The 18,813-nt window shown below is 36.3% G+C and overlaps 1 protein-coding gene across 5 annotated transcripts in view; it reads right to left on the bottom strand.

Annotated features, from left to right (window-relative positions):
* Positions 1-18,813, bottom strand: part of DNM3 (dynamin 3) — a 689,813-nt gene that overhangs the window by 81,328 nt on the left and 589,672 nt on the right. For 2 of the 5 annotated variants that reach the window (XM_027868463.1, XM_027868464.1), the window contains one exon: positions 6,332-6,702. The exons of the other annotated variants lie outside the window; for them this stretch is intronic. In XM_027868463.1, coding sequence (XP_027724264.1) covers positions 6,633-6,702 — 70 coding nt within the window. In that variant the 3' untranslated portion in view covers positions 6,332-6,632. Of the gene's footprint in view, positions 1-6,331; positions 6,703-18,813 lie in introns of those variants that run through there. 5 annotated transcript variants of the gene reach the window in all.

Raw genomic sequence — 18,813 nt, 5'->3', positions numbered from 1 at the left:
AATAGTCAGACATATTAGCATGAATCTCACTATAAATACCTCCTCTTGTGGCATTGACATGTCAATGTGCACAGAAGGGGTATAGTGTATATGGATGCATGAGGAATTAACACAATAATCTGCATGATTCTTCCTCACCCTTCATCCCACCCCCAACCCCATCACTAGGAAATGAGTATTCTGTTTGTAGAAGAGGAGAAAACACTTCTAGCTTCTTCTTATAGTTTATTTTTGCATGCCCAACTTAAGAACAGAAGTAAGCTGAGACTAAGAACCCTAAGTATTGACAGTACATCTAGCACTTATCTTAATGCTTCTCAGGACAGAATTATGGATTGTAGAAGAGGCAGTGTGGTCAATGGAAACAGTCCTAAAAAGAGAATCAGAGGACATAGTGACCTGAATTTGCTGCTTAGTATCTTCACAGTCACAGTTACACTACTGAAAGTCTCTGGGACTCTGTTTCCCTGTATTTGAAATAGGTTGTCTAGGTGATCTCTAAGGACCCTTCCGACTTTTAATACTATTACCATGATGTAAAAAGCTGTGTGGAATCCTCCCATTAGACCCTGGAGAATTCCTAGCAGTGTGATTATTTCACTCTCATTTATTCCTTGAGTGTTGTATGAGCAGAATAGAAATAAGTACTTGACCACATGGAGAGCAGATGGAGAAGCTACATATGTAAATATATAGAGGTCATCTCTTAGGTGAAAGGCTTAGTGATTTTCTGTGTGGAACACTTCTTTTTTGTCCACTTGGAACATATACTTTCTCATTCTATTTATGTTGTTTCTCGTGAATCTTTTTTTTTCTTTGTTTCCAAGACACGCAAGGTTAAAATATTCTAGTGTCTTTTGGTAGGTATTGCATTAGACTCTCCAGCTGTATGTGTATATACATATATATACACACACGTATATATGTACACACCTATACATATACATATATATTATAGATACACACATATATGTATATTCATCACAGCCCAGCAATAAAAGACTTTTTTTTTTAGGCAGTTGGGGTTAAGTGACTTGCCCAGGGCCCCACAGCTAGTAAGCGTCAAGCGTTTGGTCTGAGGCCGGATTTGAGCTCAGGTACTCCTGACTTCAGGGCTGGTGCTCTATCCACTGTACCACCTAGCTGCCCCTAAGACTCTTAAAGTAATGGGGCAGTCTCTCTCAGTCTTTCTCCTTTGATTCATCCTACCTAGCTCCTTTAGAAAGCCTTAAAGCCAAAATCGATGACTTTGCTATAACATTCGGGGACTCACCACTTTGGCTATTCTTGGCTGACTTAGCCAGAGCCTGGGCTCTTTGAACAAAAAGAAAAAAAATTGAGTCCTAGGAACTTTTGGCTTTCATTGAAGTGCAAAGATTCAATTCAACATGGCATTAAGAAGAGAATGAAGAAGAGAAGTAGTCCTTCAAATGTAATTTATTTCAGGTTCAGAAATACAACTTCACAATTTTCACAACAGGTTCATATGACCTTCAAGAATGATACAACAGGCTTTAGGAACTTGCTGCAAATAACCCACCCATTTCCAGGTTCGGGTATCAATGCTAGGAAATCACTGACAGTCCTGGCAGGTCAGTGGAACCTAATCTGGCTCAGATTAATAATTAGAGAATCAACAGAAAGAACCAAATTTTGCTAATATATGAACACTGTTCTTTATAAAAAATGTTTGGATGGTTCTGAAAAGAAGAGAGAAAAGAAACACAGACAACACAAATAAAACACAGGCTGGTAACAATGAGTAAGTCAAAAATCAAGTAACAGTGGTAGACTTTCTGGATGGGAAGAGCCATTCTTATCAGATTGCCTGCAGACAAAGCAAGAGGGAAGACAGGCAGAGTAATATTCATTTATGACAAGAGACTATTCTATTATGTTACACAGAGAGCAAGATGTAAGTATTCCTAAGCTGAAGTTTTAAACCAATAACAAATCAATAATAATAATAACAATAACAATAATAATCAAACAGTTGAGCCTTATGCAAAACACCAGACCAGAGAGGTGAGAAGTCTCACCAATACATCAGTATGACAGGTCATAAGATAAACAAAAGAATCTCTCACTTCACTTCTTTCATCTCTCTCTCTCTCTCTCTCTCTCTCTCTCTCTCTCTCTCTCTTTCTCTCTCTGACACACACACATACACAAACTTACATATATACAAATATATAATTACACAATACCAGATATACACCAAAATAGTGTTAAAGGTTTGCATATAGAGCACCACATACTTTACAACAAATCAACCAGCCAGGGTGACAAAATTGATTCAGTGACACATATGACAAGAAAGACTTATTTGGAAAGGGGTAAAAGGCCAGACACTGTGGTTGGATGATCTGGTGATCTTTTCTCTAGGATCATTCTGGATCATCCACATTTGAAGTAGCATTCATAGCAGGTGTGCATTTCCCCTGCACTAACTTCATAGGAGAGTTGCAAATTTATTTTCTTCCACTAAGTTCCATAATTTGAAAATGTGGTGTCTAGACACTTTGTACAACACCAAGGAGATTCCTGGATGATTTTCAAACAACTACACCAAGTGCCAAATGTAATAACAGTGTGAATAATAGATTTGAAAAGGATTTTTTTCTTCAGGTTTCCATTGAATTTGTTCTAAAAAGCCTCAATTTTCTTTATGTTGTCACCTCTCTCCGTTTTATTCTTAGAAACAAATGGCAGAGAGAAAACAAGTATGTGCATCAATTTTTTAGAATCGATTTCAGTGACCCAGAGAGCAACCTGGATTACCCGATCAGGGCCCTTAAAATGTGAGTTTCCAGACTGTATACATCATGTTCATCTGTTTGAATAAAGGATGTCCATTCTTAGACAGCACAACTCTGAATTGAAATTAAATGTCTGTGAGTGTTATGCTAACTTATTTAGGCACAGAATGCCATGATCATTCTTAGAGTTTTGTGTGTGTCTCCTCTCAAAAAATACAATTTGGTCAAAAGTGTTTTGTGAGAGATGGTCTTCTGTTAGATAATTGTCATATATTTCCATAGGTCCTTCATAGCTATCTTTTACATTAACACAGTTTTTTTTTGCAATATATTTGTGAACACCCACACTGGACATATAGATAGGTACATACATACATGTACATAAATACACACATATATGCACACTATACATCTATAAATCATACCCATGCTTGAAGCATTTTATCAAATGATTTATGAGTTTCCACAAAACACATGTACTTACATAAACATGATTCAGTATTTACTGTATACAGAGTGACACATGCATAGAAAATGGGATTGCACACACCAAACATCAACATTTATAACATACTGGTATTAGGTCCCTTTTCATATTTGAGAGTTATGGCTACAGTCTACACAGAAGGCTAATAAAATTAAGTCTACTTGACTACTTTTATTCTTTAAGTTTAGAAGGCTTATTATACTTAAATAGCTCAGGAAACTGTTTCATTCTAAGGTTTAGGGTTAGACTTAGTTTCCATCCCAACAAATAGGAAATTGGTTAATAAGCAGATCCTGCTGCCCATCTAGCTAATGAAGCACAGCTCAAAGCAATGTTGAGGAGTTAAATGTTGGCTAGTGGTTTTTGGGAATGAAATATACCTGTTTAAAGTGAATTCTGTTTCAACAATCTGTCCATGTCCAACTCAGCTGGTATTTCAACATGTCAGTACGCATGCAGTATTTATCTCGTTTGTGGAAATGAAATGACCTCTAGCCATCATATCTACATGGGTGCTTCTGTATTTGCTCTCCAGTGCCAGATCTGACAGAGCTATGGATATAGGAGTTACCGAGTCCGAGGAGCTAGCTTAAAAGAAAGTTCCATAGGAGGCTAGAGCCAGCATGGTAAACATGTGGGACGTGCATTCAGGTATATTCCTTTCTTAACGCCGTATGTGCAGGGTGTGCCCCGAAGTAAAAATTCTTCAGAAGTTCAGATTTCCCTTACATCAGCTTCTCTCTTTTGGAAAACACGAACTCTTTGGGAAATGGGAACAATGCTAACAAACAATTCATATAGCACACGTGACTGTCCAAGTCCTCAGGCTGGCTAGCTTCTATTAGGAACATCTTAGAAGTGGAGAAAATACAAAAAAACAGTACCCCCAAAAGGGGGACAATTATAGCCAAAAGTTTAACTGCAGGGGTATAATCTGGGAGTGAAAGCCAAAGATGATAAATGTATTGTTTATGACTGCATAAGATCAGTGGAAAGAAACTTGAAAAAAATATGCAATTTTCTTTGACATGGTTTGAGACAATTTTAAAATGCACCAGTGGTTATCCACAATATTTTCCTTTAACTTGAAGGAAAATTTTTTTAAATACAGCAAAATGTAAAACCACATTTTGCACAAAGCCAAACCCCTGAAGTGGGAAGAGTATTAGGCAGCTGGTTGCCTCTTTGCCTGTTTAAGATAATGAAAGTGAAGGACAAAAGGAAATCCTTAAATGGGGATTCATATGAAAAGGTCTTCTTGTATCCCCTAACTCTGACAAGTTATTTAATATTTTACACTTACCTAAGACGCACTTTTAAAGAGAGAACATGAACATTGAACATCTGCTCCATTTGCAAAGGAAGACTTTTTTTTTTTTAACATTGAGAAAACAAGAAATGGTGGGAGAATTAGTATAGCTAAGGAATGTGGTTGTTCCTACTTTGATCTATAAATTAAACCTAAATATTTGGAAGCTTTAAAGATGACATGCCCTTGTTACTAAAGATGACTTCATTTGCTGGTTGCTACCTATAGTATTTTGCTATCCAAATTATCATTGAACATTTATGAAGTTTAATAAGGTCAACACCTTATTCAACCATTGAATTTGGCAAATCCTCTTTTTGAAATAGTTACACATTGATTATTAATTTTTTTTTACCTCATACTCTACAAGTGTCTGTTTTGGGTACAAACTAAGGAAATTAAAGTTAAGTTAACATACAAATCATGTGAACTGCTTTCAGAGTAAAGCTTTTCAGTTGGCAAAATCTGATTTGCTTATGTACAATATGAAATAGCATAATGTGACACAACTATTATATGAATATTTGATCTGCTGTCTGGGAGTAGTTAGTTGATGAAATTTACTGTAGTTTGTGTGGAGATTTCCTTCTTACCATTTCCTGTTGCCCTCAGCAGCACAAAACTCAGTGCTGAGGACTGAACTATTAACTGACTAGCTCAGCTGCCCTTGAAAAAATCTGGAAAGTACCTTAGAAAGAAAAAAAAGGATGATTTTCAGTCTCCAGTTCTCTGACTACCTTTTGTTATATCTGAATGTGCCAATTCTTTTTGTTGAAATCTGAGGGTGCTGAGTGACCTTAAATTGGCTCTGGGAGTGAGGTGATTTTAAGTTTTGGTTTTTTTTTTTTTACACCCCGGCACACCTGTGTTGACAGGCTCTCAGTTGTAGGACCCATCTTTAACAGATGGCTGCCCTTAATAAACTTCCACCTTTGTTAAGAATGATTTGAATGAACAACAACAAAAAAATAACATTCCAGTGGGGAAAATGGATAAAACAAACTCTTAAGGAAAGGAATTACAAATTAGTGTGGAATTTTTGCCTATACCAAAACACCCAAGATAATAATAATAATAAAATGGATTCAGTGTGGATGAATTGGTTACAAAACTGTCTTCACAGCATGCAGCTGGTTAGCCCAGCCATTTCACAGTGGCAAATGGACTTGATCTCAGAGAGTCAGACTCATATATTGTACTAGTCTCATCTCCTGCCTTACTCCAAGCCATGGTAATCGTCACTGTTATGTACTCCAAGGTGACTATTACTACTTATGTGAAAGAAGAAAGACTATTTCTCAGACACTATGACAGATGTGGTGTTTTGCTTCACTTTGCAATTCTGAAATTAAGTTGCTATGCCCACTGACCGATTAATGAAGAACAAGCTTGATTCACAGTTGTACATGAAGCAAAACAAGTCAGTAGAAGGAAAAGGTCTTTATACTAAGCAAAGCACTGAGTTTACTTTAGCAAAGCACCTTATAAATTTTGAAAGCTTTGACTCCTAAGAAATCATAATGAAACCCTTTCCCAGCAGGACTGTGAAAGGAAGGAGAGGGTAAGGGAATCTGAGTGTGTAATTATGGAGCAGGCAGCAGCTTTAATAACAGACAACAGAATTCCTCTCACCCTAATTAGAATTTATGGAAAGAAGTATGTGTTGCATAATGTTACTATTCCTTATGACACAGGAATACTGCTTAATGGAAAACATCATTAAAGCAAGTTGTTCTTAAATTTGGAAAGGCCAAGTTCAGTCATATGCAGGTAAAGTATATGTTCCCAAAGTTCTTGTTTCTTTGTATAGGACTGCACCCCAAACCTGCCCTGGTCAATGGCCTATGTAAAGATTCTGTAAGGCCAGTCTTTTTCATGGGTTGAAGCACTATGGACCTTCCCCAAAGATTGAAAATGCCACAGGCAATGCAGAATGAGTGATGAGTATATTAGTAAAACTGGTTACTTGCCTACAGATGTCCACACATGCGACTACTCATGATTTATTGCAACAGTTATCAAATTAGTTGGTTTCATATGATTCGTTATCAATTAGTTGCCATGCCAGAAATTTCACTTAGTCTAAAAGAGAGGATTCTAATGGACGGATTATAGTGGGACGAGTTGGTGATGGAGGTGGTCTCCGGCTACAAAGAGAGAAAAAAAAAAAGTAAAGAGACAAGTAGAAACATCTAGCATGAAATTGTAACCTTTCTGGGACAGTAAGAAAGTGAAAACATAAGCATGCATATTCTCATAAATGCTGAATAGAAGCAGTTTCAGTTCATTACAGATAAGATATAGCAGCATCTCATTAATGCAGTACCTTAAAGGAATAAGATGTTTCACATGCAGGCATTTTCTGAATATAACTGAAACTTTAAGCTTTTAAGCATTGCAACTGGCATGCTTTTAACATTTTTGATGATCATCTCTCTTAGGTGTATTACACTTCCTTCCTCGAGTGTATTAAAAATAATTTCACTCCTTTTTGAGGTCCCCATTCTTTAAATGAATTATGCCTTGAGGGTCTACAGAGGCACATAAGGTTCTTTGTCCCTACATTAAATGGCTCTGGAATCTCAATTTTGATTCTTTAAAAAAATCTTGGCTTTATGTATTTCCTCATTAATTCTCAGCTCTACCTTCTTACTCCTTTTTAAGTTGGTGCTTCTAGTTGGTGTGGAGAACTGAATAACCAAGCTTTTTTAGAATGGTTTAAAATAAGAAGCAAATGGGCTTGGAGTGAAGAGCTAAGAATTTCTCCTGTGAATAAAGTAGATGTACATGGGGTCTTTGCCCTCTCTTTTGGATATTCCTTTGTTCTTAGTGTTACTGCACCTAAGAAGCCCAGCATGATTGATTGGTCATCCCATATTATTATGATTATTTCTTTCCTGATTCCAAGATTAATTTCTTGAATGGCACACTCTCAATTACAATAATATTTGTACACATACAAATACTGTGCATAGTACTTGGCATATGGCAGGCACTTAATAAATTCTCATTTGCTTCCCCCTTCCTTTCACATTCACTGGGAATGGGTTTAAGCTTACTCTCTATATTATGTGCCTATTATCTAGGTTACTATTGATGTTTTGTAATTGAACTAAATTTACCAAATTATATAAGTTGACACTTTTAATTTTGATAAGAGCTCCCACTTTTCTTTCAGAATGATACATTTTGTAATGAAGATCAGACCACAGAATTCACTTGCAAGTTGGAACATCAGCTTGACTGCACTAAGGACTGTCACTAGGACTATTTGCTTCCTGAACAAACCAACTGTTTTAACAAACCAATTCCAGGTCAAGCTACACAAAATGTGTGCTCTCTTGAGGGTGAAGAGTAAAAACAGAGATCCCATTGAGACTATCACAAGGTGTCTATATGTGTATGTGTGTGTGGGAAGAGCTCACGTTGGCTCACTATGTGGTAGCTTCCTAACTTAATTAATTATTCTGGTTAGCTAGGTGTTAAGCCCTGTTATTTCTATTCTGCTAAAGAATTGTTAAGTGCTGTCATCCTCTACATTTGGTGTCCTGAATGAAGCTCTAATTGCTCTAGTTATGGTCCTGATTGTGCTAGAGGTTGGAAGGTAGAAAAAAAATCAGTTAGAAAAGAAGTATAAAGTTTCCCTCATTACAACCACAGAACAGAAGAAAAAATTGGGGCCCAAACAGCAAAGGGTGGGGAGGGTCACTGTTGATGAATGGCTGTGATCCTAACCCATCCAAATCTGATTTTTAGCTCTTTTCGATGTGAGTGTAGCACATTCCTCCATCACTGGTACCAGGCAGATGTCAATTAGGATTCAAATAAGAGTTGTACTATGGAGGGCCATCAGCTGATCTGGTATAATGAAAAAATCCTGGATTAGAAGATAAATTCCTGAGATGTTCACATCTTGGTTCTGTCCCTTATTTGGCTGAATACCCATTGTATTGACTAGGCACTAACTTTTCTGAACCTTAGTCTCATCATCTGTAAAATGCAAAGGATAATATTTAACTACCCACTCATACTGATGAAAGTTCTTTGCTTTTAAACCATTAAAGCCATATAAATGTGAATAACAACAACAACAACAACAATAATGGTAGTAATAATAATTGCTGGAACTAAATGCAAAAAAGAATATTTAAATTGACAATAAAAGGTTTTTTTCTTCATTTTTTTTTGTCATTGGATGGATAAGACTGATAAGCTTTAACCAAGCAACATTTATTAGTTAATTTGGTTAGGAAGACAAGGCCTCTTTAGAAGTAGACCATGACTAATTAGAAATATTGATGATTTCTTCCAGGCATTTAAAACCATGACTCCTAGCTATACTGTATATCATTAAAAACAACTTTGTTCACAATTAAATATTTTTAAAAATGGATGTCCTGAAGATTGACTACCTCTGTTTGCATCATTATTCCTGCTTAGATGGTAAACCTCTAGAGCTAGGGTTATTTTAGAGTTTGTGAACTTATTTTAAAATTTTTTTCATAACTATATTTAAATGTTACTAGTTTTCTTTGTGATATTGTGCATTAGAAACATAATAATGATAAGGGGCCTATGGAAGGGATTCGCCAGGCAGCCAAAGGGGTCCATGACACAAAACAGATTGAGAATTCTTGGTCTAGATGATCAGAGTAATTTGCATTTTTAGAAGGATTTTGACAAGTTGGAGCATATTCAGAGGAGTGTGACTAGGACAGTTGGGGGACTAGAAACCATACTATATAACAATTCATTGGAGAAAATGAGGCTGTTTGCTCTAGAGAATGGAGGACTGAAAAGGACATGATCCCTGTTTTCAAATATTAAAGGACTTCTATGTGGGGAAAGAGTTTGGATTCATTCTGTGAAGCTTCAGCAAACAGAATAAGGATCAACATAGGTACATTATAGAGAGGCAGATTTTATCTCGAAATAAAGAACTTCCCAATAATTGAAGCTGTCCAACAGTAGAATAGTGAGTTCCCAGTCACTGATAGTATTTAATGGAGGCTGGATAATCCCTTTTCAGTAATGTTGTAGACATGATTAATTCATCATCTGGGAGTATGGTTTAGATGACTCTTAAGTTCTTTTAACTTTGTTATTCCATGAATCTTTATTCACTTGTTTTAAATGGTCGATGGGCAGTTAGATGTTTAAAAATTATTTTAACTTTTTATTTATACTGTCAAGCATATGATGGTGATTCTAGAAAGAATGTTTTCAAAATATTATTGAATATGATCTGATTTTTATACATTAGAACATGGACTTTCCTTCATCTCTTGCTTTATATACACACAATCTCTCCAAAACTTGGCTCCCATCTACCTTTCCAAGATTTTGCCACTAACTAGCTTTGTGATTTTGGATGTTGCCTAATCTTTCTTGGTTTTTTCATCTGTAAAATGAAGGGAATTTAACAAGATAATCTCTAAACTTCCTTGTAGTCCTGACACTGTAATTTGGAACAGGGCCAGATACCAGTGGATAACAGCAGAGCGATGTGATCAAAATAGTGGATAAATATAATTACATTTGCTGTGTGTAGCATTATGAATGAGTGAACACTATAAAGTAAATAATTAGTAGGTTATATGAGTTGAGGCATAAGGTGACTAGGGCTTGAATAAGAAGCCTAGTGGTCTGGCTGCAAGTGATGGGTATGTTCAGTTATTGTTGTGGAAAAGGAAGAGGTTTATCTTCTCAATAGCCAATATCAATAGCTAATATATATATATTATATATATATATATAGAGAGAGAGAGAGAGGTTCTTGATGAATATGAAATTGAATTGAATCCTACTTCATAATTTTATAGGAATAAAATTAAACTACAAATATGAATATTTTATAATCAACTTGGACCTGCAATTGCTTCAGAGAAAAATGAGATCAAAATATCTAACTAAAATTTTAGTAGATGTCTATCTTAAATCTTACTAGAAAATAGCGCAAAATGAATACTAATTTATTAACAAATGTCAGAGGATTGGGCCAAAACTATTAAGATGAAATTTTATATGGATAAATATAAAGTCTTATACTTGGTTTAAATAATCAAGTTCCTAAGTATGATATGGCAGAAGGAGTCTATGACTAGATGGCAGTTTATCTGAAAAAAAAATCTAGGATTCTTAGTAGACTGCAAGTTCAGTATCAGTCCAGTGGTAGCTAAAGAAACCTAATATATTATCAGGTGGTAGTAAAGTAGGCATAAGGTCCAGAGAATACATAGTTCCACTGTACCTGCACTGGGGAGATCCCATGAAAAGAACTGTTCAGTTCTGGGGGCTAAATTTCATAATGACATTGATAAGCTAGAGAGTGCTGAGAGAAGGGCTACTAGGAAAGTGAAGGGGGTCTTCATGACTCGTGAGGGTTTGTGGAGGGAACCGAGTATTTTGCCTGGAGAAGAGGAGACTTAGGGGGATATGAAAGCCATTATGGTATGAAGGCTGATCACGTAGAAGAGGGGTTAGACTTTATTGTGCTTGACCTCATATGGTAATACTGGGAACAATGGGAGGAAGCAATAAAGAGCCAAAATGAGGATAATGTAAATTAAAAAACCAACAACTTCCTAACAGTGATCAGTATGTCAATGGAGAGCAAAGCTGCCTCAGGAAGCAGTGGACTCCCTCCCTCATTAAAGATCTTCCAGAAGAGACTGGGTGGCCACTTTTCAGGTTCATTCAGAGAGCATTCCTTGATAGGTATGGGTGAGACTCAGCAATCTTTGAGATCCCCTCCAGCTCTGAGATTCTGGGACTCAAGGTGAGTTTTACTAATACAAAAATGCTAAGATACTCCCTCTGGGGAACCACCAGAAAGAAAGCAAATTCAATTCTGTAAGCATTTATTTAGTACCTACTATGTGGCAGACACCATACTAGATGCTGAGGACATAAGGACAAAAAGGACAACAGTCCCATTCTCAAAAGATTTTACATTCTCCCAAGGAGCAACATGTCAATCAATAACAAGAATTTATGGAGACTCAGTGTGGGCCAGGCAGTGCACGGGTCTTGCGTTTTATGTGTCTGATATCAATATTTAATGTGACAGTCTAGGAATACAAAGAAAAGCAAAAATAGGCTTACCCTCAAAGAGCTTATGTTCTAATGTAATCGTAACATGTGAACCACTAAGTTTGTATGAGATAGTCAGAACACAGCAGGTGGGAGGCAATCTGAGAGGGAAGGGGGATTAACAGATGCCTTCAGTTGGTGGGACTTGAGTTGAGTCTTAAAAAAGCCAGGGAAGTCCAGAGGAGGAAGGGGAGGATGAGAGCATTTCAGCAATAGGCAGGTGACAGTCAGTGCACAGAGGGAGAGAGATGGCCAATGCATGGAGGAGAGTAAAGTGTGAAGAGACTGAAAAGCCAGGAGGAGCCAGGCTCTGAACAGCTTTAGAGGCCAATATGAAGGGGTTTATATTGTTTGTGGAGGTGAGAGGGAGCCACTGGAACTTACTGAGCAGGGGTGATGTGGTCAGACCTGAACTTGAGAAAAATCACCTTGGTAGCTTGAGAAGGGTTTAAATGCAGAGGGGTGGGAAGATGCATTTGAAGGCTATTGCAGTGGTCCAAGTGAGAGGCAATGAAGGCCTGAATGAGGGCTGTTACTGTATGAGTGAAGAGAAGGGCTCACAAGAGAAATGATGTGAAGGTAGAAGAGACAAAATTTAGGGTGAGTGAGAGCGAGGGGTCAAAATGATAGCAAGGCTGAGTGGCTGAGAGGACTATGGTGCGCTCAGTAGTAATAGGGAAGTTGGGAAGAGGAGAAGAAGTTGGGGGAAAGGTGAGTTGGAGACATGTAGAGGTTGAGTCGCCTTTAGGAATCCCACCCAAGATGTCCAAGAGACAGTTGGTGACATGGGACTGCAGCTCACAAAATAGTCTAGGACTGGATCCACAAATCTCAGAATTCTCTTTATAGAGATGACAACAAGTAAACACAGCATGTCTAAATTACAAAGGGTTAGGAGGGCTGGAAGTGTTTGACAACAAGGGGAGAAGAGGAAGGGCCTCACAGAGAGGGAAGAATTTAAGTGGAGGCTTGAACAAAGCCAGGGGTTCCAAGAAGCAAAAGTGAGGAGGGAGAATATTGCAGACACGAGAACCACATTTTGTACAGGCATAGAGGTGGACACAGAATGCTGTCTAAGGGGGCTAAAGAAGTACATTTCAGGTCAACCATTAATGCTCATTTCATTATTTCAGCTTCTAACCTATTCAAAGTGGTTTTTAAAAAATCCACTATGCAACAGAGTTTGCTTTGGGTAAAGAAAAGTTATTAATTTTGCAACAACTGTTCCTCAGTTGCTCTGCTTTGTGATGGGTTTCATTAAGTTGCCATTTTTTATTGAAATAGAGCATCTTGTATCACTTAGAGTTTATTGAAACACTGTGTGTATGTGGTTGGTTTTTAGTTACTATAGTATAGAGAGCCATGCTTCTGCTTTCAAATCAAAGTTGAAAGATGTGAGACCAACATAATGGCCTTACAATTTGTAGCTGCAGGGCTGGGCACTGTATACTATTTTTGCACTCTACCAAATGTCACAAGAAAGGCAAATGCTGCTGCAGGGTGGATGGAATTGTAGATGAGTAGAATGACTTCTCCGCTAAATCAGAAGTGTATGTTAGTTTCTTTGTTTCATCCTATTTTCCTCTTCTGATTTATGGTGGTAAGAATGGAAGAAGTAAAATGTCAGCTGCCCCTTGAGGCCAATGACCTACTTTGGCTAAGCTTAGGTAGTTCTGAGCTTTTCATAGATATTGGGTCAACTTTATAGTAGGACTCTTGCAGGACAAATTGCTTTGGATGTCAGGGAAGGTAGCTTGGTTAAACTGGGGGAGATTCAAAAGACCCCCTTCAATAAAGATGCTTGTGGATTATCACCACACAATGGAAATACTCAGGACAAAAAAGATGTGGGTCTACAGGTCTTGATTAATGGAAACTAGATGGTATCAGTAGGGTGATAACTCTTCTAAAACATACTGAAAAGAAAATAACTGGAAGGGGACCTTAGAATTCAGAGTTCAATTCCCTCATTTTACAAATAAAGAAAGTAAGGTCCAGAGAAGTGAATTTATTTACTCAAAGGTATACAGGTGAGTCAGTAGCAGAACTGGGATTTGAATCCAGCTCTTCTGACTCCGGATCCAATATTCTTTCTATGCTCTTTTCATACTCTTAAGAGTGGGAAACGAGTAAGTTTTTTAAATGAAAATATCTCAGCAAGTATCCTTTCTGCTTGGTAAGTATGTTGACTGTGATGAAAGAAAGTGGTAAGTCCTATAGTCCTGGGTTCCTAGAAATGGTAGATTCAATCTTGCTTTTATTATTACTTAAATTCACTTAATAGAGAAAAGAAAAAGTAAAAGAGAAATGGAGGGTGTAAGCACAGTTTATTGCAGCAGACAGTATGCTGGACTTTGTGCTAGGAAAATCTAGGTTCAGATCTTGTCTCTGATACTAGCTGTGTGACCATGAACAAGATACTTAGCATTTGATACTTAATTTCCATATCTGTAAAATGTAGAGTCTAATTAAAAGGGAGAGAATGGTTTCTGTGGTGAAATAAGAGAAATCTTGAAAGCCTGGCATAATCATACATATACCCTAGATTTTGGGAAAACAGATTTTTGAAGACATCAGAGGAGTGCTAAATAGTAAATAAAACACAAAAGGTAAATAGTATTTTCCATGGACTAAATTTTAAAGGGAAAGTTGTTCCCAAGAGGAGGGGAAATTCTCAAGAATGAAACTGACAAAAGGAAACATCTCCAGTGAGGACAAAAGGAAACATCTCCAGTGAGTGTTTAAAGAGACAATTGTAGATGCACAGGAAATGCTCCAACCTAGATTTTTTTGTTTTTTTGTTTTTGTTTTTTTTGATGAGGCAATTGGGGTTAAGTGACTTGCCCAAGGTCACACAGCTAGTACGTGTCAAGTGTTTGGTCTCAGGCCGGATTTGAACTCAGGTACTCCTGACTTCAGGGCCGGTGCTCTATCTACTGCGCCACCTAGCTTCCCCGATTTTTAAAAAATTATACATATATTTATATCTATGTCTATATATATATATACAGAAATAGATATGTACAGAGGAAGGAAGATAATAAAGGTTAAATTCAAAAGTGTAGCACAGTCCTGTAAAAAACAGTGTCAAGAATGCTAAAGATCAGAATAAACTGAGTTTGGTGATGAACATCAAGGACAATGAAGAAGGTTTTTAAAAAAAATTAGCTATGTTGGGGGAAAGAAGTTAAAAAATGGTTGCTGCTTAGGGTGGATGGGATGCTGATAACTGCCAATAGAAATAAGGAAATCAGCTCCTAATCCATGAAAAAATATTCCTGTCAATTCTACAACAACTCAACTAAAACAAAAACCAGCGGTATGAAACTTTGTCAGAGGTTTTAAGAAATTCTAAATAATAATAGCTAGTATTTATATAGGACTGTGAGGTTTGCAAAGCACTTTGTACTTGTTACCTCATTTAAGCCTCACAACAACCTCGAGGTGTTGTTCTATTGTTGCCCCTTTTTTATAGAGGATGAAACAGTTAAAAAAAACTGACTTTGTGAGTATAAGATGTGGGAGGAGGAGAGATAAAGTTAGGTACCAGTTTGTCTAGAAAAAAGATATAGGGGCTTGAGTGAACAGCAAGTTTAATATTAGTAATTATTGTGACATGGCAGACAAAAGGTTAATGCAACCTTGATTTGTATTGAGACATTATTTGCAATGTCTCAATATTTGTAAATAAGGCAATGATAGTCCTACTGTATTCTTCCCTGTTCATACTATATAATACTGGGTTCAGTTCTGAGTACCAGTTTTGAAAAATAACCAATAAGGGGCAGCTAGGTGGCTCAGTGGATAGAGCACTGGCCCTGGAGTTAGGAGGACCTGAGTTCAAATCTGGTGTCAGACCAGACACTTGACACATACTAGCTGTGTAACCCTGGGTAAATCACTTAACCCCAATTGCCTTGCAAAAAAAAAAAAAAAGAAAAGAAAAAAAAGAAAAATAACCAATAAGCAGGAAAGTGTCCAGGGGAAGGCAGTCAGGATTAGGAAAGCCCTTAAAATCATGTCATATAAAGAGTATTTGAAGGAATGGGGGATGTTTAGCTTGGAGAACTGAAGACTTGTTGGGATTGCAAGAGGGAAATGATAATTGTTTGTCTTCAAATGTCTTAAAGTTTGTCATATGGAAGAAGGTGTAGACTTATTTTCTTTGGCCCCCAAGAGCAACCAGGAAGAAAAGGTAGAAATTGCAAAATAAAACAAAACTCAAAAAATGAAAATCAGATTTAGTCTTGATGTAGGGAAAACTTCCTATTAATTAGGCTTGTCCAAAAGTGGAATGATGAGATACCCTTCATTAGTAGTCTTCTGGTGGAAAATGAATGACCATATGTGGGATTTGTTTCGATAGGAATTCCTTTTTAGTTATGGATTAGATTAGATGGTCACCTTGATCCCTTCTAAGAAATTCTAAAATTCTGTAATTCCATAATATGTGAGAAAATACCTACCTCACAGGATTGTTGGCAGTCTCAAAGAAGGATGAAAGTGTGACACAGTATAAAGATATCAGCTATTGGTATTATTGTATATTATTGTAAGAGGAAGAATCAAAAGATGGTGGGAATCCTTTGATTTTTAAGAAGTAGTCTTAAACATGGCTAAGATTCAATTGTGGATTTAGGTTTGGAGATGTTGAAGATGAGGCTTTATTAAGTTGGCTGTTACTTCATTAGCAATCTGCAGGAATTACAACAAATTATATGGTATTAATGAATATTATTTGCTTCTAAAAGTGTTAATATACACAGAGATTAAGCATTTCTAGTATCACAGGTGAAGTATTACATATTTCCCTATGAGGATTGTAAGAATGCAGTACCAACCCATCTCAGAATTGGAGCAACCCACTTGCATGACAGCTAAAAGAGTGTAATTCTTTATACAAAGTTTCAAAGAAATTCATAAGGGGGAAACTATACTATTTTTTTTCTGTCTTTTACATTTTAATTTAGTATTTTATTTTTCCCTAGTTACATGTAAAAACAATTTTTAACATTTGTTTTTAAAACTTTGAGTTCCAAATAAAGTTTAAAAAAAAGTATGCTTCAATCTGTATTCAGACACCATCAGTTCTTTCTCTGGGGATGGATAGCATTTTTCATCCTAAGTCCTTTAGAGTTGTCTTGGTTCATTGTATTGCTGAGAATATCTAAGTCATTCACAGCTGATCATCTTAAAATATTGCTGTTACTTTGTACACAGTACATTTCACTTTGTTGCAGCTCATGTAAGTCTTTCCAGATTTGGGAAATTACATTATTAAAGAAATACTATAGGTTTCTTTTAGATAACAAGATCTCCTTATTAAGTATTTAATATTGTAAGTATCATTCAATTTGCTGAAATTTAAATTACTTATAATTTTTCACTGAACTCATGAGAAAGTAATGAATGACTTTATTAAACTTAGGACTAAGAATATGGAGTGATTGTTTCTCTAGAATTTAAGAGCTATTTTATAGTTTTTATTCTCTATGGTAGGAAAATATTGACCCTCAGGGATGTCCTTAAGTGATTTGTGAATTAATATGTATATAATCCAAGGTCATTCAAAAGAGTTCTGCCCAGAAATTCACATAGAACCAAGTAGATAAAGAATTCATAGTGTTCATTTAATGACATACAACTGGATATCCAGCCCATTATATTGGTTCATTAGTCTCTTGCACCAGTATTATAAATGGACCAAGACTGGACCCCACATGGATTACATTTGGAAAATTCAGCAGTGCTTTTGGTGTTATCAGGCTGTTTCCTGACATGAAGGCTGACCTTTTTGAACAGTAATATTCTATGACCTAGGAATCATGGAACACCACAATATCTGTGAGTGACCAAAGAGCGAGGAAGAGATAGGTGATGGCTGTAAGTAGGCTGTGCTATATGACCAAAGATTACTTGGGAAGGTACAGAAATAATAAATCAGTGATGAAAGATAAGCTAGAGCTCATATCTTAAAGACAAACAAATCACTGATAGTCCTAAATTGTTAAATAAGCAACTTTCTTAAAGGGAAGAGTTAAAAACTTTGAGATTTTTGACATTTTTTTTCTTGTGAAATCTCCTGTTTCTACTTGTGCAAAGCTATGTAACTTTCATAGTGTGAGAATATCTCCTTTACATGAAAATTGTAAGCTCCTTGATGACAGGGACAACACATAACACTGTTTTGTGTTCTTTCATAGTGTATAAGCATTTTGTAATGCTATGAAAGAAAGAAAGAATGAATCATTCAATTAACAAGCACTTTTCTGGAATTCTAGCTTAGGGGCTAGGCATTGTAATTGTGTTGGAAAGAAAAAGGCAAATATGAAACAGTCCCTGCCCTCCATACTCAATGAATATTTAATGATTAAATATTTAATTTAGGATAAACTTAAAGTAAATTTGGGTTTTGCTTCTAAGAGAACACAATTTTAGTATGGCATTTCAAGTTTCAGCATATTTGTATTTGGTAATATTCATTCTTTCAGAGATTTACTGAAAGCCTACTATATACAAAACACATAAGATCATAAAAATTTCTATATTGGGATGGAACTTTGGTCCATATACTGTAAAGTTTCCCCCTCTCTATGGGCACCAAAAGACAGCATGATTGTTCTCCATGACATGACCTCAAAAGGTTAGGGAGGCATGTAGCTCAAAACAAATGTACTGAGCTTTAATAGACCATTATGGATATATCACTATGGACTGAGCTAAATCTTTATTAAAAGAATTTATAGTTTCAGGCTACCTTCGCTTCTTGGGGGATAATGAATTCTATTACTTTTTGATGTTTAAACAGTACTTCCTCTTGATTGTTTGAAAATTAGTACCTAAAACAGTGCCTGGCACAGAAGAAGCATTCAGTAAATACTTGATGATTATCAAGTGATTGATATTATTCTCACCAACAAGTAAGATTTTGTTGATGTAGTAGAAATGATGAGAATCTTAGTGGGGCAAGTGACCAATCCATTTTAAAATTTATGATGAAGGGTTATAGGAAAATGGTTCAACTCTCTAGATTTTGAGAAAATAGATTTCAGAGAAAATAAAAGTGAGATTCCAGGGACAAAAATCAAAGGGGAAATCACTCCAGGATGGATGGAGGAATTACATTCATGAGAAAAACTGTAAAAAGAAATAATTCCATTGAGAAA

This window comes from Vombatus ursinus, unplaced genomic scaffold (genome assembly GCF_900497805.2).
Source record: "Vombatus ursinus unplaced genomic scaffold, bare-nosed wombat genome assembly UNPS02014789.1, whole genome shotgun sequence".
Classification (NCBI taxonomy): Eukaryota; Metazoa; Chordata; class Mammalia; order Diprotodontia; family Vombatidae; genus Vombatus; species Vombatus ursinus.
Note: the sequence above shows the minus strand (reverse complement) of the source record. Positions and strands in the feature narration are given on the sequence as shown.